General features: G+C 42.6%; 1 protein-coding gene across 1 annotated transcript in view; it reads right to left on the reverse strand.

Moving 5' to 3' along the window:
* The window catches only part of LOC118628645 (doublecortin domain-containing protein 1-like), a 62054-nt gene that overhangs the window by 19853 nt on the left and 24805 nt on the right, over nucleotides 1-17396 (reverse strand). Inside the window, exons 9-13 of the mRNA XM_036259596.1 lie at nucleotides 13504-13597; nucleotides 11094-11264; nucleotides 7027-7212; nucleotides 5522-5725; nucleotides 4066-4267 (exon numbers count right to left, since the gene is read on the reverse strand). Of these exons, the coding sequence (XP_036115489.1) occupies nucleotides 4066-4267; nucleotides 5522-5725; nucleotides 7027-7212; nucleotides 11094-11264; nucleotides 13504-13597 (857 nt within the window). The remainder of the gene's footprint in view (nucleotides 1-4065; nucleotides 4268-5521; nucleotides 5726-7026; nucleotides 7213-11093; nucleotides 11265-13503; nucleotides 13598-17396) is intronic.

Genomic DNA, 17396 nt, shown 5'->3' on the forward strand with positions numbered 1-17396 from the left:
GCAACCAAGGTACGTGCCCTTAGTGGAAACCGAACCCGGGACTCTCTGGTCCGCAGGCTGATGCTCTAACTACTGAGCAACTGGCCAGGGCTCAGTCAAGCATTTTAACTAATATGATTATAAGTGTGCAATTCAATTTTTTTCTTACATTTTACCTAGTTCTGAAGGAAATTTGAGGTGGCTTACCAAAATATCTACTCTAGAAAGGGATAATATAAAGAGATTTAAAAACCAAGGAAGAGGAAAAGGAGTATAGGAATAGACTAAAGCCAGAGATACGTGCACCAGTGTCATCATCTTATAAACAAATAACAGTGTCTATCTCATTCCACTAAAAGAAAAAAATAAAGTACTTAGGATAAATAGTGCTTGGTCTATTTAGTTGGGCAAGCAGCCAAACAATACTAGCTAATATTTTTATTGTTAAATGGACATGAATACCACACTGCTTTTATTTGCTAGAGATAAAGCACAATTTGGGTTTTGAGCATCCTAGTGGCCAAAGCAAGAAGAAAATCACAATTTCAAGATTTGCAAGGCCCATAAAGAGAAAGAAATTCTTCACGTGATACACCTCTCCTGGTTCGGAAATCTGAGAGAAGCAATTCCAGGGCCTTTATAAAGGAGTTGTTTGTGATATAGCAAATAATATCCTACAACAGCTAACATAAATTGAAAATCTAATATGTGCTGGGCATTTTACTAAGATGTCTATATACATGATCTCATGCAATATTCAAAATGATACTCTGAGGTAGGTTCCTGTCTATCTTACAGAAAGTTTTGCTGAAATTTAGTCAGGTAGCTAGGTGGGGGCAGAGACAGGATTAGTATCCAGGCCATCAGCCTCCAGAGCCTATGCTTTTCTTTTTAAATCCTCACCTGGGGATATTTTTCTATTTACCTTCAAACAGAGTTGGAGGAAGGGAGAGAGAGAGAAACATCGATGTGAGAGGGGCTCATTGACTGGTTGCCTCCCCCATGACCCTGGACCAGGGTCAGGGACAAACTGCAACAGAGGTGTGTGCCCTTAACCAGAATCGAACCCACAACTCTGGTCCAACTCTGTAACCACCGAGCCAAACTGGCCAGGGCCAGAGCCTACACTTTTAACCACTGCCTCCATGGTAAGCATAATGCTGAGTTACGGACAGACGCCTATTTCTTTCAAGTTCTTGAAAGCAAATTGATGGCATTACACTAAACCACAACTCAGTAAAGGGGGTGGCTGCTCATGTACCTGCCTGATTCAATAATAACCTTTAGAATACAGAGGAGAAGGGATGGCCATACCCTCTTGCTAGTCCTGCATGAAAACAGAGTGTTTGAGAGTGTAATCCTCCGGAACCTGGAAATCACATATTCTATATGCAAAATAAAGGCAGAACTATACACTTTAGTGAATAGCTAGGCATTAAATGTACATAATTATTTTTAAAACTCATTAGAAAACTAAATATTATTGTGAAATAATAGATACTATACAGTATAGTGCTTTCTACCCTTGGTCCCTGGCACAGAACTCCCCATATTCTTCTGATTTTCTAGGGGCTACGAGGACTAGGGCATCTTTTGTTCTACTATTTGGTCTTTGACCCTGGCTCCTGACACAGATCCTATGTCCTTTGGAGTTTTCTGGGTGATAGCAGGGTCTTTTGTGCTGAGATGACTCTTGGTGGGCTCCCAGATGCAGCTGGTCACCAGAAAAAAAAGCTATGATTACAAGCTTGAAATTTTCAACCCTCCTCTCCCCTTGTGCAGGGAGAGGGGAGGGGCTGGAAATGGAGTTAATGACTGATCATGCCCACATCGTGAGGTCTGTATAAAACTCCCAAACGTACAGGTTTCGTCGAGCATCTGTGTTTGTGAACACATGAAGGTCCTGGGACAGCGGAGGACTTGGGAAGAGCAGGGGCACTCCATACCCCTTCCCATATACCTTGCGCCAGGCATCTCTTCTATTCCATGTGAACGCTCGTCTTTATTTTTTAAAATATGTCTTTATTGATTTTTTTTTTGAGAGAGAGGGAGGATGGGAGAGAGAGATAGAAACATCTATGTGACAAAGATACATCGATCGGCTGCCTCGTGTACACCCCCTACTGGGGATCAAGCCTGCAACCAGGGCGTGTGCCCTGACCGGAAATCAAACTAGGACCTTTCAGCCCATGGGACGATGCTCAATCCGCTGGGCCACACCAGCTGGATGTTCATCTATTCTTTATCATGTGCTAGGATAATAATCAGTAACCAGTAAGTAAATCGATTTCCTGATTTCTCTGTGTTGCTTTAGCAAATTAATTGAACTCAGGTGGGAGTTGTGGGAACTTCCCATTGATACCAACCGTCAGGAGCACAGGTAGCAACCTGGACTTGCGACTGGCACCTGAAGTGAAGGGGGAGCATGTGGCACTGAGCCCTTAACCTACGGGATCAAACGCTGTCTCCAGCTACATAGTATTTTAATTTAGTTAAATTGCAGAACACCCAGCTTGCGTCACAAAATTGCTTGGTGTGGGGGGAAAACACACACAGAAAAACCCAGCATCTGGTGTCAGAAATGTTCTGAGGGTGATCATAGTGTGAGAATAAAGGAGAAACACAAAGGAAGAAGAGTGGGTTTTTCCTGCTCAGTCCTACGTGTAATAATGATAACTAATATTCATTGACTGTTTGGTAAATATCAACCTCACACTCTTCTAAGTGTGTGTGTGTGTGTGTGTGTATACACAGAGAGATTTTTTTTTTTTATCCTCACCCGAGGATATTTTTCCATTTTTTGTACAGATAGAGTAGGAGGGAGAGAGAGAGAGAGAAACATGGACGTGAAGGGACACATCGAGTGGCTGCCACCCGCACGACCAACCAGGGCCGGGGACAAACTGCAACCGAAGTACGTGCCCTTAGTGGGAACCAAACCCGGGTCTCTCCGGACCGCAGGCCGACGCTCTAACCACTGAGCCAAACTGGCCAGGGCCAGAGAGATTTTTTTAATAATCTTATTTATTTATTTTTTATCCTCACCTGAGAACATTTTTCCATTTTTCTGTTCAGATAGAGTGGGAGGGAGAGAGAGAGAGAGAGACATCGATGTGAAAGGGACACATCGAGTGGCTGCCACCCGCACGACCCAAGCAGGGCCAGGGACAAACTGCAACTTAGGTACGTGCCCTTAGTGGGAACCGAACCCGGATCTCTCGGGACCACAGGCCAATGCTCTAACCGCTGAGCTAACCCGGCCAGGGAGATTTATATGCATAAATTCATATGTATATATTCTCTTATGAATACATAGTCATTTATGAGGACCAAATGAATATACACGTGAATATATACTCATTTGGTCCTCATAAAAACTCCATGAAATAAGTGACTATTGGTGACCTAATTTTACAAATAAGGAAATGGAGGTACAGAGAGGTTAAGCAACTTGCCCAAGAGCATGTGATAGCTAGGATAGGAACCCTGGTATCCCCAAGCCAACTTCTTACCCTCTGAACCATGCCTGCCGATACCACAGCAGAAACCCGGGTAACCCTGCTGGACTGCTGCTAGCAAGACTCTCATTTAGCAACTGCTGCTGGGGGCACCCAAAGATGTGAACAGATCATTATATACAATGTGCTTGGAGCTGCAATGGGGGCACATTGGCTGGAGATTCTGGGAGTTTACAGGAGCAGCGAGGGAACTTGGAGGTAGGGGAACCTTCTCTTCAAATCATAGGAAGAGATTTGCCCTGATCCGGCCCCTCTGGTCTCCAGGTGATCTGAGTTCTGAATTTAAGAACAAAAGCTGCTCAAGTTGCATGAAGTAGCTAAGCTGTCAAACATATTTTGTAAATTCCAGGCAATGTATTTATTGTGTCAGTGCTGAAAACAATTTTACATTCTTAATTTTTTCTTATGATTCTGCAAATCGAAAACAATATGAGACTCTCCTATGTATCTTTCTATGATTTTGTAATTCTGGAAGAGGTGGTTGAGTGAAAGGATCACATTTAACTTTCTAATGACCAAACGACCAAACGTAAGCAGAATCTGTTAAATATTGTAGAATGTAACCAACCTTCCACTGTTTTAATAGTCGTCTCCTCAGTTCCAAGAGGGGCTGCCTCTTTCTTTTGTTCCCCGGAGTCTCTGTGGATACAAATTTCATCTAGAGCCCAAACAACCAGATCACGCAAGGAAAAGATTGCGGTTCCATCTTCGGTATATACCTTGGAGGCTGCTCGGGCGAGACCAAGTTGCTTTGTGCATTCTGTAAGAAGCTAGATGGCACAGACTGTAAGGGACTAGAGGACATAGCGACAGAGCTAGGAACAATCGTAAAGACCTTGTTATTTTAGAAATCAGAGAAAATCTTTTAACTTGAGAAAACAGAAAGCCGAATAACAACCAATTTGATCTTTGATTAGAGACACTTTTTGATATTAGATTGTTCTACTTAATCCCACATAGCATGAGTCCAATCCAGCTGTGAAGTCTTAGCTCCAAAAATGTAAAACAGTAGCGGATGTATTTCCTTAGAGTATTTCCTTAAAAATGTTTAACCTAGAAATCCACTTCCAATTTTGTTGCTTTGTAAGGTATGTCATTGTTGCACTCATCTTGATAAACTGCTTTAAAATGAATGAGTAATTGACTTGCAACCTGAAAGCTGACACATATTATGACTTCCATTTCTCAGATTCGAAAACAGGCTGAAAGAGTCATCTTGCCATAGATCCCAAAAGCCAGCTAGAGATCCCAGGATGAATCCTGGAGCTGCTAACTTCTGTACTTTGCTTATTCCATTGAACAACAATATCTCAATTTTTAAAATCTATTTGTATTCAGTCAAAGAGGTGAGTTAACTAGTGTGTGTGTGTGTGTGTGTGTGTGTGTGTGTGTGGGGAGTGTTGGCAAGGAAGTCTCCAGGGTAATTCCATAGTATATAAAACATTATCTGTAAATTATGTCGTTAAGGGTATTGACAAGATAATCACCAAACACAGAAGGACAAAGGGTTTGGGTCTTGGGGACTTTCTTCCCTTCCTGTGGCTGTAAGGGACAGCCTCTAGGACAGAACCCCCACATTCCTTGCTAGCACAACCCCAGCCTCTCCATTTGGAAAATCAAATACAATACCCTATAAACAATTAAGCGCGCAGATTCCCCAGTGGTAAATGAGGTGGCATCTCCTAAAATATTCAGATGACATGCACCTTGAACTGGCAATAGGAAGGAAGGTAAAAATGAAGGCAATCTGATAGCTTTGTTTTTCCCTTGCTTTTATGTATCTTTGCTCTGGAGCCCGTCTAAAAACCACATTCCTGTTTCTCATTTCCCTAAAGCCATACCCAAAGAAATACAATCAGAAAGAAAATCTCCAAGAAAACACAGATCTTGATCTCATCAGCATAAATCGGTGAAAGTGGCCGGGGACATTTATCACTCAATCCCTCCGCTCTTTTCTTGTCAGAAGAATCACCATTATCATTACCTCCGAGAATGCAAGAAGCATTTAAGTGATAGCCACTTACCATGGGGAATGTTTCAGCCACAATTAACTTCCCATTTCGATATCCATCTCCATTTTTGTGTGCAATTATTCTCACTGCCTTCTGGTGCGGGGCTGCCGTACCTCTAGGAGACACCACGTGTGTGCGGGTCTTCATCCGTAAAGATAATAGATGCTCTTCATAATAACGTAGAGTTCTCTCAGCCTCATAAGAAGATAAATCAGCCTGATTAAAAAAAAAAATCATAGGTCTACTCAAGTTTTGTGCTTTTTTTTTTTTTTTTCAGTTTTGTTGTTCTGGTAGGCTTCAGTCTCTCAATTTGATGCATACATGTGTGCACATATGTGTGGCCTCTACATGTTGAAATGCTCATGTCACATGTTATGGGTATTAGATCCGCAGTGGGAAGGACATTGGTCAGAACTTGTTCTCTTCCCCGCCTGTCATTGAGTCTCTGGGTGAGGCTGGGCCTCTGCTGTGTTTCTGGGCCTCTCCGGGGCCAGGGAGCCAGGGCAGGAGAGCCTGGGGTGGAATAGGGGACACTCGCTGGGCGGACACTCTCTTCATCTTTGACGTTAGGGGGATGCCCTCCCCAGTGGCAGGCACTGGGGACCGAGGAGGGATGAGTGTGACCTTCCGCAGGGTGGTGAACACCACACCTCACCGGTCCCTCTGCAGCCCTACTCAGGAGGCTGCCCTGAGGGAACGCATTGGGAATTCTTCCCGTGGGCTCCCCACCTCCTCCTGAACACTACCACCATCCCTCGGGCCGAGCAAGTGCCTCCCACTTCCCAAGGACTGACCTCCTTTCTCCTCTACAGCTCTGTTTCAGGTGATGTTTCCTGTAACTGTAACCCCGTGGCCACAAGGTGCATCAGGGAGGGGCGGGGACAGTGACCAGGGAATGGGCGGGCAAGCCCCGACCAGCACGCCAGGCCCCAAGGTTGCCCACCTCTTCGGGACCACTCCTTCTTATACAGCGGTGTAGCCCCCCTAGCTCTTCTCTGTCTGACCTTGAAAGAAAGGGTTTCGTAAAACTGAGATCACAGGAAAGCGGCGGCGACTTTTTTTCTCCATAAGCTATAAATAATATTAGCCACAGGTGCGGGAATTCAGGCCCCCGCCTGAAGAGTCATTCACGACATGTCAGAGTCTCCGGGAAATGCTCCACACCGGTGAAAAGGACTTCGCCCCGGGAACAGAAGCAAGAAGGCTGCTCCACTAAGTAAAGACCTGCGGTTCCTCCCTCATCTGAAAGCAACACAGAGAGCAGTGGAAGGTGTCAGCAGATGATTAAAGCCCAAGAAGTGCCCAATTAACTTCAAAGAGTGTATCGAACTATTAATAGACAATGTATTTTAAATCACAATGGGAAAAGGAGATCGATGCAGGTGAAATGGTGCCGGTGCAGGGAGGAAGATGGACGGGAGGAGCGGGGATGAGCTTGAGTGCAGGGCAGGTAATGAATGCATCCGTTTCCAAAGTGCCGCCGCCTAGGTGCAAGCAGAGCTCGGATCATCACACACCTCGGCCACATCGATGGTCCTGAAGGGTCCTCTGGAGAAGGGCTTCCGGGGCTCGGAGCCCGAGGCACAGAGGAAGGGCAGGCCGGGAAGCAGCGGGTTCAGTCCCTTCTCTGCGATCATGGACCTCCCGCAGGCCAAGCACAGCATCATTCTTTTCTTTCCAGCAGGGGAGACATAATAGTATCCCTACAAACAGGGACAAAGACGCTTTTATAGAGAAACACCTAAATTATAATAGCATGTTTGTAGAACACTTTACAATACACATAAAACATGTTTAGAATCCCCCCCCCCCGAATACTACATTTGAAATCTCAACATGAATGCATTATTTTGCTCCCTAATAATTATATTAAAAAAACACACACACAACACATTTCCAAACTCTGTTGACTAAAAAAAAAAAAAAAAAATGCTCAGAGACAATAACAATTCAACTTCACGTGTATATCTTTCACCCAGAATCAGGGTTTTTGGAGGAATGGCTACTTCCATATTTGGGGCAAGAAGTACACAGGATAAGCAAGGGACGCCCTGCGGGGCCCAGAAAGGACAGTAGCCACCCAAGAGCATAAAGACCATGTCAAAAACACATAGGAGCCAACATGAAGGGCCTTCCCTGGCCCAAAGTGAAACAATTTAAAAGCAACAAAAAGAAAGATAACCAAAACACTCAGAACATGTTTAGGAATGCAAAACTCCCATGAGTTTATAATGATGCTAAAACATAAGTCTACACAACACAAAAAAGCCCTAACAAACAACAAAACCCCAACTTATTAGAGTCCATTGGGAGTAAATGAGCACCGGTTTATGCTGCTGAGATTCAGCCATTAGAACATGCGGCAGGTTATGTGCAAAGATGGCCACAATGAAACTAGCCCACCCTTGTTTTCATGCCCTTTTGAAATGTGACTTGGCGGCTCCCCCAATCAAGAAACAGAGTTTCTGTCCTTTCCTTGAACCTGGGCAAGGGCGTGTGACTTGCTTGGTACACTGGAGCATTAGCAAATGTGATGTAAGCAGATGCATAAGAAGTGCTTGCCCATCGAATCTTGTTACCTTTTGGCTGCAACTGGAACCCCGAGATGGAACCACAGTGTGAACACACTTGAGCCAACCTGCCCGAGAAGCCCTGAGGGGCACCAAGGCCCCCAACTAGCACACTGCCAAGCACCACACATGTGAGAGAGGACATCTCTGACCACCCAGTCCCCACAGAACCACCAAAGTACTCAAGCACACCTGGTGGCTACTACCACATTAGTGACCAGCAGGACTACCTAGCTGAATCCGGCCCCAAATTGCTGACCCAGAGAGCAAAAAATGGTTGTCGGTTTAAGACATCAGTTTATTGTTATACCACAATAGGTAAGTGAGATGACAGAACAAATTAAACATTTATCCCAGCATCCCTTACAAACCATATTTTTGGATACTTAAATACCTAATGAAAAGGTAAGTTTTCTGACATTAAAAGTTCAGCTAATAAATGTGGGTAAAACTAGAGAATTAGACAAAATTGAGCCTTTTGAAATTCCTAATGAAATAATTGATCTAAGCACAGATCACTGAAGGATGAGAGACACTAGAAGAGAAGTTACTGGGAAACTTTTTTAAATGTGGGATTAGGTTGTAACCACATATCACCAATAAATGGAAAATCCAGACACTGTATGCCTAAATAAGTGATCAATGTGAAAAATTCAGTAAGACTTATAAAGATTCATATAAAAATAAAGCTGAACATAAATATAATTATAATGCTAGTGCTAAATTTCTTTTACAGAAATATTAGAGGTTAGAGAAACAAGTTAAAGGATGGCCCAAGAAGCAAAGCAATAAATCCAAATAGAGGCATTCTATAGGACAAAGGACCCAGGTTCTGCTACTAAATGCCATGTAGGGACCTTGTTTGAATACTGACTCAAACCAACCAACCACAAGAAGAATATTTTAGGAGAACCTTGGAACTATAATTAAGAACAGGTATTTGAAGAAGTATTGTTAATTTTGTTAGATGTGATAATGGCATAATGATTATGTAAGAAAGTGTTCAAATTTTTCAAGGGTGCGTGCTTAAGTTTAAGGTGAAATAATATCATGTCTGAGGATTCATAAACGTTTCCAAACCTTGATAATAGTTGACTTTTTTTTTTAATCCTCGCCCGAGAATATTTTTCCAGTGATTTCTAGATAGAGTGGGAGGTAGAAATAGAGAGAGAGAAACATCGATGTGAGAGAGACACCTTAATTGGCTGCCTCCCACATGACCCCTACCAGGACCCCTACCGAGATTGCCCTTGACCTGGAATCAAATCCTAGACTCTGGTCCGCAGGTGGACGCCCTAAATGCCGAGCCAAACCGACCAGGGCGATAATAGTTACATTTTGATAAGAGGTATATGAGAATTCATTGTACTAGTCTCTCTACTTTTGAATATGCATGAAAATTTCCATAATAAAAGTTTAAAGTACTTTCACATAGACTCTCTAATTGGCTTGGTTCCTCACAAGGCTAAAAGTTAAGTACAACCAGAGTTAATAGTGCCGTTCTCCACCTGCATTAGAGAAAATGAAAGTTCAGAAAGGAAAGTTTTTATCCAAGGATACCCAAGTAGTACATGGCAGAGCTGAAATATAAAAAACTGTGACTTCTGATTCCAAGCTCTTGGCTGCTCGGCCTTTTCCATTTGGTTCAACGCCTCCCTTTAAGTATATAGAGCTACCTTAATTCAAAGCCGACATTTAGATGATACTTTCAAAGATGTAATTCTCAAATGTAACTATGGATTTCTCTACACATACATCTGACTTCCATTTTTCTACAAGTTACTGGAAGGCAGAAAATCAAATGCCCCTCTCAGATGGAACTGAATGAATATTACACATTGAATCATTTATGTACATAGAACAGCTTGGGGTTCGTGGTGAATTATGTGCCAATGCATTTATTAGCTGGGATATTTCTATAATGTGAAACTTCTCCTCACCCAATATTTTGTTATCCCGAGGTCCAGTTGTTAAAGGACAAAAATAAATGCTTGACTCTTTATTTCCCACTTTTCAAAGTAATGAATGGGTTTCATAGCATCATTTAGTTGTGACCAATGAGTTGTTGTTGCTGTCGTTTAATATCAATATGAATATATGGATTTAAACATATCTGATGCATGTCAATCCACTGCACCCATTAGTCATATTGCTGCTTAAATTGGTTCATCTTTGGCTAGTGGGAGCCTTTTCAAGTGGACTTGATTCATTTGAAGATAACCTTGCTAGTCTGAAAGCGTGTATGCTAACAGGTATGAGGTCACAGACACAGCAGAAAGAGGCACAGGGGATAACACAGTCAAAATCCAGAGAGATGCAAAATGGCACGGTACATTTGGACATCTCTAGCTCAGCTGAGCTACAGATGATGAGCGAAGCAGCAGCAGCAGTTAAAGACATCTGAAGAGCAGAGAAAAGAGGGTCTTGGAGGGTCATATAGGTGCTTTACGAGATTTCAAGCACACCGATGGAATCAATGATAGCAAGGTGGCTTGACCCACTGACCCACAATATCTCAGGTATCTGTAAATTACGGTGCAAGTAATTCCTTACTGATAAAAATTAGAAGACCAAACTTGAGAAACTATTTTACTTACAAATCAGAATGCAATTCATGCTTAGGCCTATGCCTGGCATAATGTAATCGAGTTCAAGTCGCTTACGCTCATTTGCATGTTAGCATGCTTTCTGGAGTGGAGTGACATCTAGTGCAGCAGGCACACCTGTGAAGGGGAGGATATGTGACTGTCCTCCCTCACGCGTGTTCTGGTGAACTGAGGAACCAAAGATGGTACAGGTGACAGGGAGCCATCAAAACAATATAGGTAGAGAGCAGTATCAGTGTTTTCTCATTCCTTCCTAACCAGGATCCCAGAGTCATGTGATTTCATTCACAAATCAGGGCTCAATTTGTGTGAACATGGGTTTGCTAGAAAAAAAAATACTCTTGCTTTATTAAATTACCCCATTCTCCCCTATTTTTCTTTTATCCTCAGTAGGAAGGAACCACTTACTGGTTGATCAATGTTTTCTTCTTTAACCACAGAGGATGTACAAATTCCAGCATAATTTGCTGCTGTGATTTCCTTATCCAGTGCAGTGCTATGAAAAGCCATAAAAGCTTTCATATTTTCAATGTAATTCCACTTTTGATTGGAAGTTCCATTGTCATAGGGCTTATATTTCTGAAAAGAGACAATATCTGAGCTGAGATGGGAAAGTTCATGATTTGGTTATAGTAGTCATGGTTTTCACTGCATAAATTTAGAAAGTACAGATAATTACTCACTCTACCATGTGGCTATAATTACAGATTTGATTATTACATAACTACATGGCTGATATTTGATTATTAAAAACATAATTTCTTTTATATTTATAAATATATGTTCTTTAATTTACAAAAATAGGATCACAAAATATATACAATTTGGTAACTACTGGGTTTGGGTTGGCTTTTTGTTTTTACCTAACAATATTCCATGAATCTTTTTTAAGCTTTTTTTTGAAGGATATATACTATTTAATCTCAGGGATATTTTATTTTACCACTCTCTAAGAAACCTGTAGATTCTCAAGTTTTCCTTACTATAAGCAAAAAAGCGATGAAGAATTATACCATTAAATCTTTGTGTAAATCTATAACCTCTTTAGAACAAACTCCTCAAGTAGAATTGTGGATAAAAGAACACAATCATTTAAAAATATTATGATACATTATATAAAGCTTCTCACAGCCAAATAGTTTCTGGAAGGGTCATTGTGGGTTACACTTCCACCAATAGTATGTGAAATGGCCTGTTTTCCTCACACTCTTGCCAAAACATCATCAATTTAGTAAATAAAAAGTTATACCTTGTTGATATTTTAATTTACATTTCTCTGGTTATCAAAAAGGATTTTTAAAAATGTGAATACACCCAGTTTACATGTAATGGAAACAGCATATTTTCAAGTTATATAACTTGGCTCAAGCATAAGTAAAGAAACAAGTAGTTTCTATTTAAGGGAATTTAAACCAATAGATTAGTTCCAACTAAACGTATCATGACTCCTGAAGGAACTTTGTAATGAATGACACTTACTTCTCCAAGGAGAGATTGATAGTAAAGAGGAAAATAAATGAGCCTTAGGAACTGATTTAATAGGTCAGATAATAGAGCATCCCTCAGAGGTATGAAAACAAGGACTATATTTCAAGGACCAGGGAGGGGGACTAGTAACATTAACCTAAGATGCTTCATTTCTATTCACTTACGCAAACTTTAATATTTTCTCACAAACTGATTGCTTCAAGAAATAAAAATGAAACACCAGCAACAACAAGAAAAATCTTGAAAGGTAATACAAATTACCTTGGGATCAAACTTATTTCTTATAAAATGGGAACCTTAAGGGAAGCCTCCATATGTATAATGTTACGAAACTAGGGTACTAAATTTGCATCTGTATGAGGTTTTTATCTCGCTGCCAAAGCAGCACCTGACAGGGAAGAATGTGATGCTGTATACACTGTGTCTCCTAGAACAAATTTTAAGCCCGTACTTATCACCAGGAGAGACGACTTAATTAAGCTTTGATATTTGTCCAGATTGCTATGTCCCAATTTCGGGTTCATTGCTATTAAAAATATAGAATAAGACAAATGTTACTTGAGACAATGTATTCTGTTCAACAAAGTGATGTAAATATTGCGGAGAACGCAGAAAGTAAATGCAGAGCAGGGACTCTCCTAAACCTTCTCTCCTCCCAACAAGAGAAAACACATGAATGCGTATTCATTTAGGAGCGTCATTGGTTATAAAGTAAGTGAGGATGACAGACAAACATGCAAAAGAGAACTCTCCAGGTGTTTGCCTAAAACTCAAATGAAGCCAGACTTCTTTGGAGTCTCCCAAAATTGTTTGGCTGCTACAAGTGTCTGCAAAAGGATGTTACAAGTGTATTTCAAATGAGTGTCTTAGAATTAACACTGTTGAGCTCACATCCTTCAGGAAGACCCCTTTGACCATGTTCTTCCCCTCCAAGTACCAGACAAGAGGGGACTTGCACACGTTCTGATCACTGAAGCTAAAACTCGTGGTGCATGACCAGCCACTCCACCGACGGCACCCACCACCGAGACTAAGCTGCGTGAATGCTGTTGGGACCATTGCTCACGCTTGCCGTTGGAACTGATTTGAGTACCGAGCATAGCTCCTGACATGCAGCAAGCCCACCACCACCATCTGTTGGATTCAACTAAATTAAGAGCTACATGAACAGGCTCAATTTGAAATCCAAGCAGAATGTTGTAAATATTTTAGCAATAGCATTCAAGATAGAATTCTATGACACCCACTTTCTTTCTTCACAGGGACACATGGAGCTTCACTTGCATTTAACTAAAGGGCATGCTTACTCTTTGGGCTGTGCACCTCTTACCTGAACAATGACTGGATAGCCACAGCCTTCGCCTCCCGTCTTGGTCATACACACAGCCAGCACAAGGTCTGGGTTCCTCACCAGGTGAAAGGTCCTTGGGGAAACAGGATTAGGCACATTATAAAATCGCGATCCTGCTCTTTCTGGCTGCTGTGTGGTGTCCGTGGGTGGGACTGGGCTATCCCGGGATGCTCTTCCAGAACACGTGGTCCCTCGGCACCTCACAGCCTTGACCTGGCCTGTGGCTCTCTCAACACAGATGCTGCACGTCCCAGGCCTTCTGCCACAACAGCCCCCGCACGCCCTTACACGTGCCTGTGCCCAGCAACCAGCTGCACCCCCATATCTGTTCCAGAGGAATGCTCCCTGCTTGCCCAGCAACCAAAGAGCAGGTCGGGACAGGCAAACCAGCACATTTCTTTGCCATCCAGTGGGCTGCAACCACACTTTTGCCAATGAGTTTTGAACTCCAGCCTTGGGGAGGTGTCCAAGTCCATGTCTGTCCTTTTGTTTCATACTCTCCCTCGGTCTCAGAGTATCATGTAGAATTTGTATGTTCATTAAATATCCGGCAATTACTTTTATTATTGTTTAATCATTCTTTTTTTTTATCCTCACCCGAGGATATTTTTCCATTTTTTGTACAGATAGAGTGGGAGGGAGAGAGAGGAAGGGAGAGAGAGAGAGAAACATCGACGTGAAGGGACACATCGAGTGGCTGCCACCCGCACGACCAACCAGGGCCGGGGACAAACTGCAACCGAAGTACGTGCCCTTAGCGGGAACCGAACCCGGGTCTCTCCGGACCGCAGGCCGACGCTCTAACCGCTGAGCCAAACTGGCCAGGGCTGTTTAATCATTCTTTATGTTAAACCTCCCCTGCTTAAATCACTGTATGGTTTGTCTCCAGACTGTACCGACTGATACACTCTCCTCACCTCATTTAATTATTATGGAAGGCAGTTTGTCAGAGTGAATAAGAACACGGGTTCTAGAGCCACAATGTCTACGTCTGAGTCCTGAGTCCACCTGGCAGTAGCTCTATGGCTCTGCTTAGCAAGTCCGTGCCTCAGTATCCTCATCAGTAAAATGGGGCAATGACGCAAACTTCAAGGGACGACTGTGGGAACTAAACGAGTTACTGCACACACAATACATAGAATAGTGTCTGTTGCACAGTACTTAGTATTAGCTACTACTACCAAAGGTTGTGATTTTTTTAATAGATTTCCCTCAGTTTGTTTTTTCTAAAGGAGCATTCCCTAAAAGTCCAAGACATATGGTGAATTTTTCACGTGATCTTATATTGCCTCCTTGACTGAAACACAAAGCGAAAATTATTGAGCTAAACCCCTCAAATTCTTTTCCTTGCATCACTTAAAAGCAAAAATAAACCAAACATTTGAGGCTCTTGTCTGCAGAGAAAGAGGCAATTCTTTACGTCTGTCAACACAGTTACAGGACAGAGGAGCAGCCGCATTCCTGCTGTGGCAAATACAACTCCTCCCGAATATAAAATGTGACCATACGGGAGCGGAGGGAAGGGGAGGAGGGGGGAGGGGACCCATCATCAAAATAATATATTTTTCCTTGCAAGATTAAAAAAACATTCCAGATATCTAATTTAAATCTCTGAAAATAAAGCAATATATCCTCATTGCAAAAAATCTACAAAGAATTGATGAATATAGTAAAATTATAACAGAATTTTAAACATCACTCTGATTTCTACTAAGATAATCACTATGAATCATACGATGTATTTCCTGCTTCTCTTGTTAGCTAGTGAAGTTTCATTTTAAATCCAAAGTAGATATTCAGTTTTATCAATATTTTCTTAGCATTTACGAAGACTGCACACGTGCCCAGAGGGTGGATATTCCATATTGCTCATCCCTGCAGCCTCAGAACATTGCATACTCTGCACCTTGCATTCTTATTGGCACTCAACAGAATTCAAATGAATGAATGAGCGAATACTTCTACAGTGTCCCATTGAGATGCCCAGATTAGTTACCTAGCTATCTATGTTTTTGCTGACTAGAATAGATATAGCCACTTCCCCAGGCTTCAGGGCCATGCTCGGCCATTACAGAGTTGGTTTTTCTTTTCCTTTTGAACAGACTAGTCAACTGGCACTTGCTCACAGCAGGAATGCTTCCATTCTGCAGGAAGCCTGAGCTTGTAGACCTCTACATAAAACCCCCCTGCGTGCCAAACAGCAGAGTGAGAAATTACTCTGTGTCCCAGCGCTATCCAGCACGTGCCTCTTCCATTAACCCGTGCTCTGAATGCATACAAGTTGCTTAATCTCCTTGAGCCTCAGTTTACCTAGCATTGGAATCACGTGACTAAGACTTTCAGCTCCAAATTCCGTGCTGTCGTATTTTCCCCTCAATGACTTTGAGTCCCATGGAGGGGATTTTCATCCCTGAGGATTTCTTCATATTTTTTTCATATTTCCCTTTAGAGACCAAATGATTATATCAGATTGTACCTGAGTTGAAAATGAAAGGAAGATGCCAGATTATCTCAAAACTTGATCTAGACCACTCTTCTGTGGGGCTGGAACCCAAGTGAGTGTGTCTTTGGCAATTTCCTACTTTGGCCTTTCAGAGTCCCCTTGTTCAGTTCTTGTTCTTCAGCCTAGATGATGTGTCATCCCAGCAAGGCCTGGATGAAAGGACTAAAGATAGACAATTCTTCCCACAGTAATAGCCACTTAGTACCTCCCGTGATGTTGGCAATGAGCTACTGTGCCTATACTCTATTCATACAAATTCTGAAGGGGCAGTTGCCCCTTTAAATGCAAGCAGACTGCCTGGAAAAAATAAGGAGAATCCAAAAAAATGTGGTTCACATAAATGAATTTTCTATATGCTCTGCTACATAGCACAATCCAAGGTTCTCCAGGCCTCACCAGTTAATCAGAACAGATGGATTTCGATACCCAATGACATGAAAGAAAACAAAGCAAAATGCCAAGGGAAATGTGGAAAAAAGAATTACTGTCACCATGTAGTCACACTTCGTCCACGGGACATATATTCCTCTGAATGTTGCCCACAACAAATCATCGAGACTTCTGCAAAACCTCTGTCCATGTGTTTACGGGAGTCTCCAGATGGGGACCCCTGTGCTTACGAGCAAATCCTGTCCCATTTCCCCTCCCCCCACTGCTCCACCTTTTCTCTCCAGACTCTGCAGTTTCTGACCAGGTATCAGTCGATACCACCAGCCCCCACCAACTGTCCCTCCCTTCTGTGGCTTGACATGAGGAGGCCTCAAGATGGCAAAGTTGGGGAGTGTTTTGCAAAGTGGAAGGAGATTGGAGGAGACCACTCTCTTTTATGTTACATGTGGTTACATCTGCCAAAGCAGGACTGGTCACAGTCCAATGTTTCAGAGTTTTCGGCAAACCTCTTTCTTCATTTTTACTTAAATAGCCTCCCCCTCCTCTTGCTTTCCCCACAACACTCAGGATGAAAAATAAAACCAGGGACAGACACTCAGGAGGACCCCGAAACGGCCCTCTCTTCTAATGAACAAGTGTTTCTGAGTTAAACTCATCGAACTTGGCTTTCTCCTGCCTCAGGGTCACCTCTCTCATTCCCCGTGTGTGCTCACCCCAGTGCATCAGCCATGCTGGGATTCCACCTCGGCTCACCGGGACCTGCACTGCAGTACGGAAACGCGAGACGTACTGCTAGGTTCTAGAAATGCACAGGTGGGGCAGCACCAGCTCTGTAGGGGCGGGGATCTGTTTTGCTCTTTGCTGAAGCACCAGCATCTAAAACATTGCTCACGATAATTCTTTACAGCTGAACGGCTGCATTCTGGCCTCGTACAGCAAACCATTCGCAGGGACAAAACCTTGCTTCCTGGCTCCCCGT

This window comes from Molossus molossus, unplaced genomic scaffold, assembly GCF_014108415.1.
Source record: "Molossus molossus isolate mMolMol1 unplaced genomic scaffold, mMolMol1.p scaffold_m16_p_13, whole genome shotgun sequence".
NCBI classification, from domain to species: Eukaryota; Metazoa; Chordata; class Mammalia; order Chiroptera; family Molossidae; genus Molossus; species Molossus molossus.